The sequence below is a fragment of the Sceloporus undulatus genome, chromosome 5 (assembly GCF_019175285.1).
Source record: "Sceloporus undulatus isolate JIND9_A2432 ecotype Alabama chromosome 5, SceUnd_v1.1, whole genome shotgun sequence".
Taxonomy (NCBI): domain Eukaryota; kingdom Metazoa; phylum Chordata; class Lepidosauria; order Squamata; family Phrynosomatidae; genus Sceloporus; species Sceloporus undulatus.
Genome location: NC_056526.1, coordinates 1775355 through 1792720, shown reverse-complemented (window position 1 = coordinate 1792720; position 17366 = coordinate 1775355). Strand labels below are relative to the sequence as shown.

The 17366-nt window shown below is 44.6% G+C and overlaps 2 protein-coding genes across 4 annotated transcripts in view; both read right to left on the bottom strand.

The window, feature by feature from the left end:
• Positions 1–14147, bottom strand: part of LOC121932282 (snaclec alboaggregin-A subunit alpha-like) — a 29024-nt gene extending 14877 nt beyond the window's left edge. For 2 of the 3 annotated variants that reach the window (XM_042470857.1, XM_042470855.1), the window contains exons 1-3: positions 14013–14147; positions 11196–11373; positions 4106–4185 (exon numbers count right to left, since the gene is read on the bottom strand). In XM_042470857.1, coding sequence (XP_042326791.1) covers positions 4106–4172 — 67 coding nt within the window. In that variant the 5' untranslated portion in view covers positions 4173–4185; positions 11196–11373; positions 14013–14147. The remainder of the gene's footprint in view (positions 1–4105; positions 4186–11195; positions 11374–14012) is intronic. The other variant, XM_042470858.1, reaches the window with a different exon arrangement.
• LOC121932283 (nucleoside diphosphate kinase 6-like) lies at positions 13231–17095 on the bottom strand. Its single transcript, XM_042470859.1, has 3 exons — positions 17054–17095; positions 16191–16351; positions 13231–14181 (listed from the first exon to the last, which is right to left on the bottom strand). The coding sequence occupies exons 2-3, from the start codon at positions 16342–16344 to the stop codon at positions 14015–14017; spliced, it is 321 nt and encodes a 106-aa protein (XP_042326793.1). The 5' UTR covers positions 16345–16351; positions 17054–17095; the 3' UTR covers positions 13231–14014.
• Positions 17096–17366: the final 271 nt, after the last annotated feature.

Sequence of the window (17366 nt, the reverse complement as noted above, 5' to 3'; positions counted from 1 at the left end):
GCCCTTGGACACACTCCACTTTGTCAACATCCTTTTTGAATTGTGGAGCCTAGAATTGGACAAAGGATTATTCCAGGTGAGGCCTGACCAAAGCAGAATAGAGTGGCCCCATTACTTACTTCCCTTGATCTTGACACTATGCTTTTAATGATGCAGCATAGAATTGCATTGGCCTTTTTAGCTGCCACATTGCACTGTTGATTCATGTTCAACTTATGTGTCGGTGAGAGCGGCACATTCAAAAGCTGGCTCGCCGGGCCCCCCTCACTCCAATCCCAGGACTTGGCTTGTGTGTCTCTGCAGCTGCGTAGCCCCAGAGGAGCAACAGTAGCGTAACTGCGTAGGGCTGTATTGCAGATTTATATAGGAATTTATTAGATATAACGGGAGTTTTATATTGATAGGGGGCAAGCATAGGACAGCGGGAGGAATGAGCCCATCACAGGTTCTCCTCCACCTTTTAACTGTATCGCTCTTGATGATGGAGATAAAAGATTGTGATGATACACATCTTGATGGGGTGGTAGGGTGTCATAATAATTTGGCTTATCTTCATGGAGCTCCTATTGAGATAGTGCGGGGCATGGGGAGATATAGTGGTAGGAGAGTGGAATTACAACATAAGCGAAGGCAAGATCAGTGTTTAATACCTATCCTGCCTTCCATCCACCCTGCTAACCCAAAAGAACCGAGGGTCAGTCCAACCGTACCACAGACTCTGTCTCTGCTCCTATGCAATGCCAGGTCAATCAAGAATAAAGCCCACATAATACAAGAGCTTCTGGTAGAGGAAAAACCTGACCTGGCTTGCATCATGGAGACCTGGCTAGGGGTCGAGAGTAACACAGTGTGGGCGCAGGCTCTCCCAGCTGGGTACACCGTTAAGGAGCAGACCAGAGCATGTGGGCGGGGGGGGGAGGGGTTGCCATAATCTATAAAACCACTCTTACCTTGACTAGGAAACCCATCTGGAAAACTGACTTCATTGAGTGTATTTACCTGACCCTGAAGGCTAGGCATAGTCTGGGGATCCTGTTGGTCTACCGTCCACCCCGTGGCCTAACAGACTCCCTGGCCGAGCTAGCATAGCTGGTCTCGGAACTGGTGCTGGAGTCTCCCAGGCTTCTTGTCCTGGGGGACCTCAACATCCCTTTCAAGGCTGGCTCACAAGATCTGAACGGTGCAGCTCGGGAGTGCATGGCTTCTATGATGGCCATGGGCCTGTCCCAATTAGTCTTGGGTCCAACGCATTGCGCAGGTAATAAGCTCGATGTGGTCTTTTGTACAGACATGGAGACTCCGTGGGCAGAGGTATCTAATGTCTCTGCCCTATCATGGACGGACCATTTCCTAGTTGAGGTGTGACTTAAGGCAATTACCCGAGTTCTCCCCGGAGGTGGAGGACCTATTAGAATGGTCCACCCTCAAAGGCTGATGGAACCCAAAAGGTTCCAAGAAGCCATGGAGGGGTTTATGGTTGGAACTGACGGCGACTCTGTTGATGCCCTGACCGACATCTGGGAGAATGATCTCTCCAGGGCTATACACAGTATCGCTCCCAAGCGTTCTTTCCAGACTGCTTCTAATAAGACAGCCTGGTATACGGAAGATCTTTGGGAAATGAAGCGGGCCACGCAATGACTAGAGCGCCGCTGGCGGAGACACCAGCGCTTATCTGACAAGACACTCCATCAGACCCTTTTGAAGTCCTATGGAGTGGCAATAAGTGCAGCAAAGAATTCTTTCTATGCTGCACGTATTGCGCCTGCAGAGTCACGTCCTGCAGAGCTGTTCAGGGTAGTGAGGGAGTTGACTCAGCTGTCGCCCACCCTGAACCCTATTTTAGAACCAACTAAGGCCTGCTGTGACGATTTTAGCAACTTTTTCGCAGATAAAATCTCTCGGATAAGGGCTGATCTTGACACCGGCATTATAGCAGAAACAATAGGAGAGGCATCCAGAGCTTCCGTGGCCTCCATTTAAGTGGTTCACTTTGAGTATGTACATACCAATGAAGTGGACAAGCTTCTTGGAAGTGTTAAGAAGACGACGTGCTCTCTCAATCCCTGCCCCTCTTGGTTGACCGCCCAGGGTGGTGATGCAGCAACATCATTATTACAACGTATAATTAATGCATCTTTCAGGGAGGATAAATTTCCATCTAATTTGAAACTAGCAATAGTCCCTGTTGCCATTCTTGGGCAAGGCGATCAAGAGAGCAGTTGCCTTCCAACTCGAAGCAGTTTTGGATAAAACCAATTATCTGGACCCATTTCAAACCGGCTTCAGAGCGGGATACGGAGTTGAGTCTGCCATGGTTGCCTTAGTTGATGATCTCCGTCTGGGCATCGACTGGGGAAGTGTGACCTTGTTGGTGCTCTTGGACATCTCAGCAGCTTTTGATACCATCGACCACGGTATCTTTCTGGAACGCCTGAGGGAATTGGGCATTGGGGGCACTGCACTTTAGTGGTTCCGATTCTATCTCTCGGGCAGATTCCAGATGGTGCAATTGGGGGACACTCGCTCCTCTAGGAGGGAACTGACATCTGGTGCCCCTCAAGGAGCTATTTTGTCCCCCGCTTTGTTTAACATTTACATGAAACCGCTGGGAGAGATCATCCGGAGACATGGGGCGCGGTGTTATCAGTACGCTGATGACACCCAAATATGCTTCTCTGTGTCTCCAACTGATGCAGTGACTAAGGATGGTGTCTCTCCTCTGAATGCCTGCCTGGAGTTACCGTAGTAATGGGCTGGATGAGGGGAAACAAACTCAGTTTGAATCCAGAGAAAACGGAAGTACTGGTGATAGGTCCCCCAGGCCCAGGGAAGGAAATTTGTCCACCGGTCCTGAATGGGGTCACACTTCCCCTGAAGGACGAAGTTCGCAGTCTAGGAGTACTTCTGGACTTTTCCCTGCAGTTGGCATCTCAAGTAGATGCGACGGCCAGAAGTGCTGGCTATCAACTTCGGTTGATACGCCAACTGCGACCCTACCTGGGCCAAAGGGACCTTGAAACTGTGGTACATGCTCTGGTAACCTCTCGTCTAGATTTCTGTAATGCGCTCTACATGGGGCTACCCTTGTAGCAAATCCGGAAGCTTCAGTTAGTACAAAATATGGCAGCCAGATTAGTCACTAGTACATCTAGCTTTGACCATATAACACCTAAGTTGAAAGATCTTCACTGGCTGCCCATTCGCTTCCGGGCACAATGCAAGGTGTTGGTTATCACCTATAAAGCCCTACATGGCTTGGGCCCAAGTTACTTGAGGGACCGTATCTCCCCATGTGATCCGCCTCGCACACTCAGAACATCTGGAAAGACTGTTGGAAACACCATCTTCCAAATATGTCTCCTCATCTCAAAAGGCCTTCACAATAATGGCCCCGAGGTTGTGGAACAGCCTTCCTGATGAGCTCCCCCCCAATGAGTGATAATTGATATGCCGTATCTGACAATGATATTCTGCCCTTGCCCCTGGATGTCTGATGGTTTGATAAATTATTGATGTTACATTTTACTGTTTAGTGTTTTATAAGATTGGTGTATGTATTTTGATTTTAGTAGTCTGTAACCCCGCTTCAATCCATTGGGAGAGGCGGGGAAACACAAATAAATTATTATTATTATTATTATTATTATTATTATTATTATTGTCTACTTGCACTCCTAGATCCCTTTCACATGCATAAGTCTCCTTAAGACAGGTGACCCCCATAATCCTATATCTGTTCATTTCATTTTTCTGCCCTAAGTGCGGTACCAGACATTTCTCCGTGTTGAATTTCATTTTGTTAGCTTTGGCCCAGCTTTCTAGTCTATTCAGGTCATTTTGAATCTTGATCCTGTCCTCTGGAGTATTAGCAATTCCTCCTAATTTGGTGTCATCTGCAAATTTGATAAGTATGCTCCCAATTCTGTCATCCAGGTCATTGATAAAGATGTTGAATAGCCTTGGGCCCAGGACAGAGCCCCACTGGACACCCCAATGGTCACTTCTCTCCAGGATGAAGAAGAGGAGCCATTGCTGAGCACCCTTTGGGTTTGGCTGGTCAACCAATGACAAATCCATGTAACACGTGGTGGAAGTGACTCACCTTCTGTGTAGGTGACAGCAAGGAGGCTGCTGAAGAGACAAAGGAGAAGGTAAGCCATGGAGGACATCTTGGCTCTAAACCTGTGAAGACAGAGAAGGTTGAAGAAGGCAGGTCTTCCAACTGGACGCATCCAGCCTTGTCTGATTTTACAAGACAAGGAGTGTTGGGCCTTTTTAGGCCTTGGATGGGACTAACTGGGATCAACAGGTAGAACTAGGAAAAGCCCAAAATTCTGCAGACATCTATTGCTGCCAAGCAGAGCCAAAAAGACTAGGCAAGATGGACCTCCAAAAATCTGGCTCAGGTCTTTCTAATGTGGGTTTGTGAAGTCGAAGGCTTTCATGGCCAGCATCCACAGTTTTTTGTGGGTTTTTCGGGCAATGTGGCCATGTTCTAGAAGTTTATTCCTGACGTTTCAGCAGCATCTGTGGCTGGCATCTAAGATGCTGGCAAAACATCAGGAATAAGCTCTTCTAGAACATGGCCACATATCCCGAAAACCCCACAAAAAACTGTATAATGGGGGTTGACACTGCTTTAACTGCATGCTATGGCTTCATGTGATGGAATTCTGGGACCTGCAGTTTTGTGAGATAGCCTTATCCCCCAGAGAGCAAAAGTGTCCCCTACAAATTAAAAATCCCAGGATTCCATAGCATGGAGCCATGGCAGATAAAGTGGTGTGAAAATGCACTATTTTGGTAGTGCAAATTAGACCTCAGGAGAAGGACAGTTTCTTCAGCTCATATGGGAGAGGAAAGAATACTGGTGATTATTTCATATAGAGAGATCTTGTAGCACCTTTGAGGCTAATTGAAAGAAAGAAATGGGCAGCATGAGCTTCCCTAGACTTCAGTCTACTTCCTCAGATGCATTTGATAAAAGCTCATGCTACCCATTTCTTTCTTTCTGTGAGTCTCCAAGCGCTACAAGATCTCTCCATATACTGATTCTACAGACTAACATGGCTATATCTTTGAATTCTGGCAATTATTTGTTCCCCAAAGTTGGAGAACCCAGTCAGGGAGAATGATGGAGCAAAGGCACTTTTCCACAGTTTTCTCTTGGCATTTGAATGTCTTAATATATTGTTGAGGAATTATTCTTCAGAGAAAAGCATGAGGAGGGGGAGGTTTCAGTGCAGATAAACATGCTTCCAGACCCTTCACCACCCACAACATTTCTAGCGACACCCCAAATTCTAATTTAGAAGGAAAGGGAAGAATGATGAAGATGCCTGAAACGATTGATCTCACCTCTGAAGGGAAACTGAGTCCAAGGAAGGGAAGGTTGTTCAGCCCATTCCTTGGTGGATATTTATGCTTAGAGGAGCAGGAGGAGGGACCTCCATGGCCCCCGTGTCCTCCGCTGGGAATGCAACAAGTGGGACTGCAAGATAAGATTCATTGATAAGGTCAAGGAGAGCGGGCGGAATCCATACAAGGGTATCCCAGGGCCTGGGAATGTGATATGGATCCACAGCTGCGGGTCTTGCATTTCCCGTAACTGCAGGATCAAATCCACAAGATGGGACAAGTCCATAGTGCAAGGAGGCCACATTCGGTATTATATATTTTTTCCCCAGTGAAGAATTTCAAGGTTTCTAATATGACTGCCAATATGTTAGGCTTTCTCCCACTCAAAGAAAGAAGAGATTGGTAGCAGAAGCTTCCATGCACTTGAGTGTACTTCCTTAGATGCCCATGTAGACTGACTTTTAAAGTCCCCCCAGCAGAGCACCTTCTTGTTTCCTCTTGAGGTACTTTGGAAATGACAACACTGCAATGCTGAGGCAAGTGGGAGTCCAAACAATAGTTGTGTGTATGTAGTCTGATGTGTATTTCTGCATTTGGTTATAGTCACCACTGTGGTGTATAGATATAGGATGGGGGACACCTGGCTTGACAACAGTACGTGCGAAAGGGATCTAGGAGTCCTAGTAGATAAAAAGGTTGACAAATGCTCTTAGGGTGGAAAAATGCAATGCACCTGGCTTAAGGAGACTTATACGTGTGAAAGGGATGGCCCTTGGGATCTCTTCCAACTCTGGGATTCTATTATTTACTTTGGAAAAGAGAACACTGGAAAGCAGAGGCAACTGGGAACCAAGCGACTGAAATGCATGTGCTCTGGTGTGTATTTTTTAGCATTTGTTTTATGTCTTCCATCCATGTGAGTTTCCAAGGGGATGTGGGATACAAGTTGAATGCATGTTGGGTGAACATTACTGCTAAAGGCTATCAGTGACACCTCTCTGCTTCAGGATATTTTTGGATGTTTCAGCTACAAGGATCTCAGGGTGAGTGACAGAAATACACTGATGACTAAAGGGCTGCCCTAGAGAGGAGGAGGAAGGTCCATGGGCCACCAGATCCAACCCAGCCCTGCTCAATGCAGGCTCTCCAGCTAAAGCATCTCCAGCAAGGAGCTGTCCAGCCTCTCTATGTAGATATCCAGAGAAAAAGATCCCACCACCTCTTTAGGCGATGGGTTCTATTGTCCATCTGCTTTCACTATCAAAAAGTTCAGTCTAATGTTCAGTTGGAATCCACCCTCTTGGAATTCAAATCATTAGACCTGGTCCTACACTTTGATTGTGAGTTCCTGCATGGCAGAATGAGGTTATTCTGGATGGCCCTTGAGATCTCTTCCAACTCTATGATTCTAGGATTCTATGCCATCATGTCATCTCTTAGTCTTCTCTTCACCAGACTGAACATGCCCAACTCATTCTACCTCTCCTCAGATGTTTTGTTCTCCATTCCTTGCTGCTCTTCTCTAAACTTACTCCAACATGTCTATATCCTTCTTTAAACGAGACGTCCAGGAGTGAACACAGATGAGGTCTGACCAGTGCAGAATATCATGGGACAATTCCTTCCCTACAGTTGGAAACTATGCTTCTATGAATGCAGACTAAAACAGCATTTGCCTTCTTTTCTGCAGCATCGCACTGCTGGCTCATGTTCAACAAGGATTCACAATAACCCCAATAATCCTTTTCCCATGTAGCACTGCTCAGCCAAGGATCCCCTTCCTGCAGAAAAATATGATCTTTATTTTATGTTTTTATTTATTTATTTATTTTGAAAAGATTGAATCCCAAAGTTCCTGGGGGTTATCAGCTCAAGAAACTTTCCAAAGAAGAGAATTAGGTAGTGTGAAAAACTGGTTTATATCTGGGGATTTACTAGAGGAAGATCAAGATAAATAGTATAGTAAACATTGGGCTGATTTGGAAGAAAAGGGTTTTACAGTGCAGTGGCTGACATGCTATCACAGTGATGGCGAACCTATGGCACACGTGCCAGAGGTGGCACTCAGAGCCCTCTGTCATCACTCCAGCACAAAGTTTGCCAGAGTTTGTTACTAGAAAGCCAGAGGGACATGGCACTTTGCAATAAATAAGTGGGTTTGGGGTTGCAGTTTGGGCGCTCGGCCTCAAAAAGGTTCACCATCACTGTGCTATCAGTTAAGGGAAAGATTCAAGGAAGTTAAGGTAAAGTATGGTTTTGCAAAGAAAACAACAGAATTTGAGAATGTTATGAACTCAGGAGAAAAACATACTACATCCAAATTATATAAATTACATGCAGCTATGACCCAAAAGAAAACTATTACAAAATGTTTTTCAGGTGGTACTTGACCCAGATAGATTAGCTAAAACATATAAAGTGACTATGGATAAATGCTGGAAATGTCATACTTGGTGGACATCTACAAAAGCTCAAGACTATTGGATGGGAATCTTTTTTGTTATTAAAACGATCTTGGGGAAAGACATAATGTTTAGACCTGAATTATTTTTGCTCAATATGATTAAACAGAGGCTGGATGGCCATTTGTCAGGGCTGCTTTGATTTAGATTTCCTGCATGGCAGAATAGAGTTGCACTGGATGGCTCCTTTTGGGGTCTCTTCCGTGATTCTATGATTGACTATGGAAACAAGGTTAAAAGAAAATATACAACTCTATTGTATTACATGGTTACGACTGCGAGGCTAATTTATGCAAAGAATTAGAAGAAAGAAGAAACACCAGATATTCTTGAACGGATGGAAAAGATGATGGCCCTGTCTGAATTCATTAGTTGAGTGAATGGTGAGGACACTGAAGATTTTATAATGAACCAGAAACCATTTATGGATTACGTTAAAGAGTAAGAAAAGGAGATAACAGTATTAATATGACTTGTTATGTTTTTATCCTTATTTAATTTTACTTACTACTTCCTTCCTTTCTTTTCTTTCTTTCCTCCTTTCTCTTTTTTATTCTGATGGAGGAGTAATAATAGGATGTATATACTAAACTACTGGTTAAAGGAGTGGGAAGCCAAACATTGCACCAAGGTGAAGGGGTTAAGGGGGTTAATACTAGTTAGACATAGTCTTTCTCCTTTTTTTCTTTTTCATTTTTTATATTATTATTTTATAACTCGTTCCTTCTTTTATTTGTTCTATGGCTTTATTTTTTATTTTTCTTAAATATATTTTGTTAGTTTTTCATATGATTCCAATGCTTTGTATAAAATCATATGTACTTTTTCATGATTATACTTTTTATTCTGTAACTTTATTTAATAAAACAATTTAAGAAATAAATTTTGTTGAAAACATTTAGGTTGACTCTGTTTAGGATCAGCTTTGCAGCTCAGAGATGCTGCTCCTGGATGTGCCCAGGACTTATTTTTGCCGGCTCTCACAAATGCTGCCTTTCCCCATATACACACATGGCCCTGACACACGTCCATTTGTCACGTCCGGATTAGATAAGTGTAATATGATGTTAAGGTGGAGTTTTTCTCGGAAAGGGTTTGGAAACAAAAGCTGTTGCTAAATGCTGGAAGCCAGGCAATTCTGCAAAGGGCTTAGGAAAGTTACTTTTTTAAAAATTAAAACTCCCAGAATTCCAGGCCAGCCTGGCCACTGTTTACATGCCATGAGGGACTCTAAGGTCTATAGTCCAAAAACAGGACAATTTTTAGGATCTTACTGAGAATATATGATTCTCATATGATCCTAGAGTTGGAAGAAACCCTTATGGCCATCCAATCCAACTCCCTTTTGCAATGCACCACCAAGATACAATCCAAGCATTCCTAACAGAAGGCTATCCACCCCGTTTGAAAACCTCCAAAGAAGGATGCTTCACCAACCTCCGAGGGAGCATCTTCCAGTGTCAAACAGCTCTTACGGTCAGGAAGATCCTCCTAATGTTGAGCTGGAATCTCTTTTCCTGGAGCTTGCATCCATTGCTCCATTGGGTCCTATTCTCTGGAGCAGCAGAAAACAAGCTTGCTCCCTCCTTCAAGTATTTAAACAGGGCCATCATATCAATCTTTAACCATCTCTTCTCCAGGCTAAATATGCCAAGCAATTCCCTAAATCTCTCCTCATAGGGCTTCATGGTTTCCAAATCCTTCACCATTTTAGTTGCCCTCCTTTGGACACATGGCTCCAGTTTCTCCACATCCTTTTTGAACTGTTTTGCCCAGAACTGGACACAGTGTTATTCCAAGTGGGGCCTGACCAAAGCAGAATAGTGGGACTATTACCTCCCTTGATCTAGACACTATAACTTTTACTGATGCAGCCTAGAATCACATTGGCCTTTTTAGCTGCCACATCACACTGTTGACTCATGTTCAATTTGTGGTCTACTTGGACTCCTAGATCCCTTTCACATGTAGAAGTCTCCTTAAGCCAGGTGTCCCCCATGCTATATTTATATACAGTGTGCCCTTGGCTTACGTGGGGGATCCATTCTGGGCCCCTCCCATGTAAGCCGAATTCTGCACATGCTCAAGCCCCATTCACATGAATGGGGCTTGTGCATGCAACGGCACGGCGGTGCGCACGCCCCATGGACTCCCTCGCAGGTGCAGCGTATGCTCAAACCCGCATATGACATGCCTGCGTATGACGCAGGTGCACTGTATTTCATTTTTTTGCCCAAACTGCAGTATCTTACATTTCTCCCTGCTGAAATTCATTTTGTTAGTTAGTCCAATCCATTCAGTTCATTTTGAATTTTCATCTTGTCCTCTGGGATATTAGGTACTCCTCCTAATTTGGTGTCATCTGCAAATGTGATAAGCTTGCCTTCTATTCCTTCATCTAAGTCATTGATAAAGATGTTGAATAGCTCTGGGCCCAGGACAGAACCCCACTGGACAGCCCACTGGTCACTTCTCTCTCCAGGATGAAATGGAGCTGCCATGGCTGAGCACCCTTTGGGTTTGGCCAGTCAACCAATTACAAATCCATTGAACAGTTGTATTGTCTAGCGCACATTTTACTGGTTTGTTTGCAAGAATGTCATGGGGAACCTTGTCAAAGGCCTTACTGAAATCATGATATACTATATCCACAGCATTCCCTTCCTCTACCAAACTGGTAATTTTATCCAAAAAGGAGATCAGATTAGTCTAGCATGACTTGTTTCTCAGAAACCTATGACAGTCCTTCAAATACTTAAACAGGGCTATCATATCACCTCTTAACTGTCTCCTCTCCAAGCTAAACATACCCAGCTCCCTAAGGCATTCCTCATAGGGCTTCATGGTTTCCAGACCCTTTACCACCTTCCTTTGGAGACGCTCCAGTTTCTCATCATCTTGTATGAATTGTTTTGCCCAGAACTGGACATGGGATTATTCCAGGTGAGGCCCAACCAAAGCAGAAGAGAGTGGCACTATTACTTCCCTTGATCTTGACACTGTACTTCTATTGAAGCAACTTTGAATCATGTTGGTTTTTTAACTGTGTCATCTGCAAATTTGAGGAGTATGCCCACAATTCTGTCATCCAAGTCATTGATAAAGATGTTGAATAACACTTCAATGAGGGCAGGGAACTGTCAAAGTGACAATTTGTAAGCAGCTTTTGGAGCCCTTTTAGCTGAAGCATGGGTTTCAAACACTCTAAACAATTAAAAATGGAAAGACATCCATTTTCAGAGGCAAAATTATGTCACTGTGGGCTGGGTGACAAGTTCATGAAGTTGGGTTGGGTTAACATTGATTGTGCACTAAGGGAGCAAAGATTCCTCCCCCAGCCCTTTCCCTTAATTAATTGGTTACTTTCATTACCACTTGCCAGGAGAAGTTTGGGCAGGTGCTTTTCCAGGTTTGACTCTCCTCTTGGGCTCTGCACCAATGGCTGCAAAGTGTCTTTGGGGAGCAGCTTACACCATGAAGAATGTCCCTTTGGGAAAAGAGTTGGCATCTCCCGAGGGTCCATTAACCAGAATGTTTTTTCTTGCAACAACTAAATGAGGAGCAAAGGGGATTGTTAAAAGTTTGGTTGCTTGGTGTATGGAGCTTGTTGTTTTCAGTCAGGCCCTCATCATAGCTCTCCTTTGATAAGAATCATAGAATCATAGACTTTGTGGGTTTCATCATCTTCATCTTGTTACTGTCTGAGATTATGTTGGGTCTTTTCATTTCATTCCCAGAAAGGGGGATATGGCAGGAGAGGAACTCCCTATCCTCTTTCTCCATGTAAAATGTTGTATACAGTACTTGTATCATAACCACATCTTGCTTCCAACCCACCCACCCGCAGCTAAAAATGTCTTTGCTCATAGCAGCATACTCCATCCCTGTCCTCCTCTCCATTTGGATGGCCTCTTCCAGCACTTTCTGGCCTTCTGCAGTTTACTTCTGGAAGTGCATTTACCACATCCACATTCAGCTCAAGGTTACAGAAGCTGAACTGATGCAATGGCGCATGATGCACAGGGTGGACATGTACACACCACGCATGCAGCACATCACAGGCTGTATTGTGCCCAGCTGTGTATGCACATTTAGTTGTGAATTCAGCTGCATAGTTTAGCATCTTTGTTCAGTTGCACAAACTTGTTATGCAATTAATGTGTAACTCCCACATGGAGAGAACTGAAATATGCAGCCCTGGCTGATCAGGGTCAAGGTCCATTCTTTCTATCAGTATTTCAGTTGTGACTTTGTCACAGACTTCTGGCAGATGGAGCAATGAAAACACAGGCCAACATACTGCATCATTAGATCACAGCACAATGTAAATATCTACTGGCAGAATTACACTACACAGCCCCTATACTGAATGTCAACATAGTGCAACCTGTGTGGACCAATGTCCAAGAAGCATGGTTGAAAGCCCACTGTGCAACTGCAATGCACAGTGGGCAAAGGCAATACATAAAGGCAACGTGCATTCACAAGCTACTGTGGACTTTAATGCATGTGACCAATGATCCTGCATGTGCAACTCTGTTTCCACTGCGGTCAAGTGGCTACAACTGTTCAAACACTGTCCACCCAAAAATAAAATAAAATCTCTCTGAATGCATAGTGCATATCGGAACATATGTCATCATAAGTCACTAACATGAACCCAGCCAGGAATGGGGTTGGACTGGATGGCCCTTGCGGTCTCTTCCAACTCTACGATTCTATGATTCTATGAAATAAGTCACACTTGGGTGTGCATGTCACTCACAGGATCCTGCCTTAATATGACAGCAGTTCTATTCCTTCCCTGACAATTGATACCTGTTGGCCATTTGCATTAAGTTGCAACATGAGTGTGAATGGGCCCAGGGATAACTTTTATCTCCCAAGCACTTTGAACATTTATATTAAGGGTGGAAAATGGTAATGCCTGTAGACCAGATCTAGTCAGGGGGACAGTGCATTTCTTGGGACATGCCCTAACCATGCCTGGAGTCCTAAGCCCCTTTCCATTTTGGGGGGCTGAGGGTAAAAACCTTTTTCAGCCAAAAGAGCACTTGCCACTGCTTGAGAACCAGGGTTGAATATTTTTAAATTTTTGCACACAGCTTTGAAAGCATAACCCTTACAAAAATGATTAAAAATACTTTAAATATATGGTCATGATTGCATGAGTGCATGCTGTTGTCTTTTAACTGAGTGCATCCAATAAGTCCACAGTCTCTATCCCTTTGAGTCAATATCCTCCATTCATTTCCTTGGGGGTGATAAAAGAACCAAGAAGTGAGACAGTTAAAACTGACTTCTCGGGCCAATCAATCATGACCACAGGTCCAAAAGGAAAACGTCCTTGCTGGGAATATAGAAGATTTGTCCTCATTATGGTGAAGATACCAATACAAAGCAACACTTTTTGAAACAGAGCGCTGGTTTATTGGGAAACAGGACCTCTGGGTACCTTTAGGCCAGAGTGCCTCTCTTCCTATCCAATTAATCATCACTTGATCACCAGACCAGTTCAACCTTAATCTACCCTGGAAGGTTGCGGGGAGAGCAGGCAGGGAGCACATGTTGCCCACGGAACCATTTTTGTGGCTCCAAAGCCCTCCCCACCATAAAATGTCTGGCACGAGGAGCCTACTCCCAATGCTTTCTTTTTCATAGGCATTTTTTTTGCTCGCATGCAATAAAACATGTCTACAAAGTAAAATGTGTCATTTTTGCCTCCTCAGATTGTCCCAGATCCATAAATTGTTTTAAATGTTTTTTTAATGAACAACATAGACTGACTATCAGCTGAAAATGACATCACCTCCAGTAGCATCAGTCCATGGGAGAGGGGTGTATAAGGCTGAAAAATGATTCCTTGACCCCTTCCATAGTTGTCCACCTGCAAGATGAGGGGTATTGAGAAGACTGTACACAGTGTATGGCCTGGAAGAACAACGTGGGACCACGCTTGGCTGAGGGCATGTGAAAACAGCAGGAGCAACAATACAGTTGATATGGCAAAGTGGGACTGGGCTTCTTTGGACCACAAAATATGCATACTACATCCCAGCCTGAATAGCAATAATTTTACATTGTCCCACATCCAGACTAGGCTGTGACACATTCTGTGATGGTGCAAGACATAGAGCACAACCCCCATATAGGCTTCAGTGGACAGAGTTTGCTCAGGCCCCAAGATACCTTCAGTCTGCCTCCGTCCAGCTGCCCACTGGCCTGTGCTTAACACCTGCCTTGGTGTCATAGTAAGCCAACTCCCTGCGCAGCTGCGGCTCCTCATAGCGATACCAATGCTCTTCACTGAATTCTGGGAAGAAGAAGGCTATTTCCCTGCTGGCTGACTCTGTCGAATCTGTCAGAACAGGCAAGAAAGAGAAAAACATGAGCAGGTAAAATGTAGGCAGGTCCCTGAAAGAACACTCTCAAGTGGTGGTTCTTCTCAACCTTTGCTTCTCCAAATTGAATTTGAGAATCCAAAACATTTGGGCGCCCAAAAGCTGAGAATCCCCCTCTGAATTAGGTGAAGACCTGGAGCTTGCAAGGGCAAAGAGTGCAAACATAAGCAGATCCATTGTGGAGCTGAGACAACCCTCTGGAGTAGAGCCCAGCTTCTGCATGACAAGAGAACTGATTTTGATCTCTGTCCTGGGCAGCAAGGCTAAAAAAGAGTCCCTTCTGCCTGAGGCCATGGAGAGCTAACAGAAAACAGAAGAGACAGTCCTGGCTTCACCTCTTTCTCTCATCTCCCATCCTTCAGATGTGTTGGGACTACAACTTCTATCCTCCCCAGCCAGCATCTGGGTTGTGGAAGGCTGGATGGGGCAGACCAAGAGTTTGTGTGCACTGAACCATCAGAAAGCAAAGGGGATGCTATCTCAGCCACCCATACAAAAAGTTTTGGGTTTAGGAGTAATTTGGATTTTAGACTTCTGGATAAGGAAGGCTCAGCCTGTAGTATTTTAACAGGGCTATTGACTTGGCTTTTTATCTTGATAAATGTATAAGCTAGATTTGGTTTTAACCTTTATCAGGAGAAAGGCCAGTTGTACATTAAATAAATTAATCTGATGGTCCAGGGAGGCCTCCTCTCCAACTATCCCAATGATACAGGACTCTACCCAAAGGAGACTCTCTGGGGCTTGAGGAGAGCTCCAAACCACCAAACCAGTTTACATAGGTTGCGTTTGGGCAGGCAGAGGTACATGCTTGTACAAGAACAGTGTCAATGAAGTAAAAGGCAGAGGATTTCTCCATAGGATGATCCTTAATAATAATAATAATATATATAATAAATGTTTATTTATTAACCGCTTTTCCAACGATCAAAGCGGTGTACCGCTCAGAAGCGCTGGGACTGTTAAGCTTCTGGGACAGTTCACAGCTAGGAGCATTATCAAATGTGGCTGCTAAAGAATATGGGCTGAAACACATCGAGGGGTCTTCAATCCATGTCTTCTACTTCAAAACTCTGGCTCTCATCCATTGTCAGGGCAATCCTGTGTACGTTTATTCAGAATTAAGTCCCACTGAACTCAATGCAACTTACTCCAAAGTAAGTCTCTATGGTACTGTAATCCTGAATTGGCCTGGTTGACATTTACCTTCTAACACCTAGATTCGCTGCCATCTTTTTAGCCGTCAGAGAAACCAGCCTGGCAGCTTCCTTAGGTTTTATCTAAGCTTCCTCCCTCTGTTTTGCACTGAAAAATCCCAGAAATTTTCCTTTACACAAATGATCCCTTCCCAATCTGAACATGAACATTAAATATTTGAAAGGATGTCATATTGAGGAGGGAGCAAGCAAGCTTGTTTTCTGCTGCTCCAGAGAACAAGACCCGGAACAATGGATGCAAGCTCCAGGAAAAGAGATTCTACCTCAACATTAGGAAGAACTTCCTGAGAGTCAGGGCTGTTCGACAGTGGAACACACTCCTTCCTCGGAGTGTAGTGGAGTCTCCTTCCTTGGAGGTCTTTAAGCAGAGGCTAGATGGCCATCTGCTGGGGATGCTTTGATTTGGATTTCCTGCATGGCAGAATGGGGTTGGACTGGATTAGGGCCAGTGCGGTCTCTTCCAACTCTATGATTCTATGAACAGTTGAAGCATTTCACTCCTTTTCCCTGACATTTGATGCTGAGGTGCATTTTACCTTTGGGCTTGCTTCTCCTGTGCTGAATTCTAAGACCATGGCAGACCTTGGTTTCATCAGATACAAATATATTGTGCCTACACTTTGAGGTCTCTTTCTCAGAACAACATTGAAATGAGCTTTCAGAACCTTTTTTAGTACAGAAGAAGCACCTGAGCTCTCTCCTAATTCCACTCCATATTCCACATTCCCTTGAGTTTCATCTCAACTCACCTGAGCCATGCACTGTGTTCCGAGTGTCAGTGAGGCCAAACGCCCCACGGATGGACTCTGGGTCAGTATGCTGGGCACGAAACACCTTGGTGGGACCCATCAGAGACCTCCAGAGTGAAATGGCTTCCTGGTGGGCCAAGATGTAGGCCCGCATGGGGCCGCTGGAGAGCAGAGGAAGAGAGGCGGGCGCACATCAGTTGTTGGAGTGCCTGTGTTCCTGAGCATTACTTCTTTAACAGAAAACTTGGTACCAGCGGCAGAAATGGCACGGGCTGCTGCTACACTGCAGAATTCATGCAGTTTGATACCGCTTTAATTTCATGACTCAATCCTATGGAATTCTAGGGTTTGTAGTTCGTTGGGGCACCAGAGTTCTCTGACAGAGAAGGCTAAATATCTCACAAAACTACAGGCCCCAGAATTCCATAGCATTGTGGCATGGCAGTTAAAGCTGGGTCAAACTGCATTAGTTCTGCAGTGTAGGTGCAGCCATGGAAAGAAGAGGGAGAGGCTGCTCAATTGCAAAACATTTTAGCAAACCCTTTTTATCCACAAACAGGATGTGTGCCTGAAATGAAAAAAGCAGGTCAGGCAAACCATTCATGAGCAAAAAACACATTGTGAACCTTCTGGAGACCACTTGCAATAGGAATTCGGGGGAGTTGTTTTCCTTCTTGCTTGCTCTCTCCTTCACCAGCCTCCACTTTACTTATGATTGACATTTTAGTGGCCAAATATAAACCCATCTTTTAAAAGCATGTTTGGGGGAGCTGGAGAGGCAGGCTTATCAGCATCCCCCCTTCTCTCGTTTTTGCTGCTCACAAATGCCCAGTAAGAGATTCTGGGAGGTAGCTGGTGTTTACCTTGCCTGTTGTGTGTAAGCACACACAGCTACAGTGAGATCAGCTAGAGCAGAATCCCATTCTTTTCCAACTCAAGCTTTCTTGTCTTGTTTACACCAAAAGTCTTTGGCCATTATCAGATGAGTCTGGAACTGGGGCTCTTCTGCACTGGGCGGTTCGAATTCACGTTATTTCGCACAATACCATCATACCAGCATTCGAATGGCCCAATCCGAACTCACGTGAATGCGCGAGATGCCGAACTGAATGCGTACTGGCTCCTCTTTTTGGAGCGTGTTGGCCAGTGCGCTGATAAGGGGATTGGCAATATCCT

Bases quoted from the DNA above. Each gene is read 5' to 3' on its own strand.
- LOC121932283 (XM_042470859.1), bottom strand. From the start codon at position 16,344: ATGCGGGCCTACATCTTGGCCCACCAGGAAGCCATTTCACTCTGGAGG. The intron at 14,182-16,190 runs GTGAGTTGAGAT...CTGTTCTGACAG, and splicing joins GAACACAGTGCATGGCTCAG to ATTCGACAGAGTCAGCCAGC.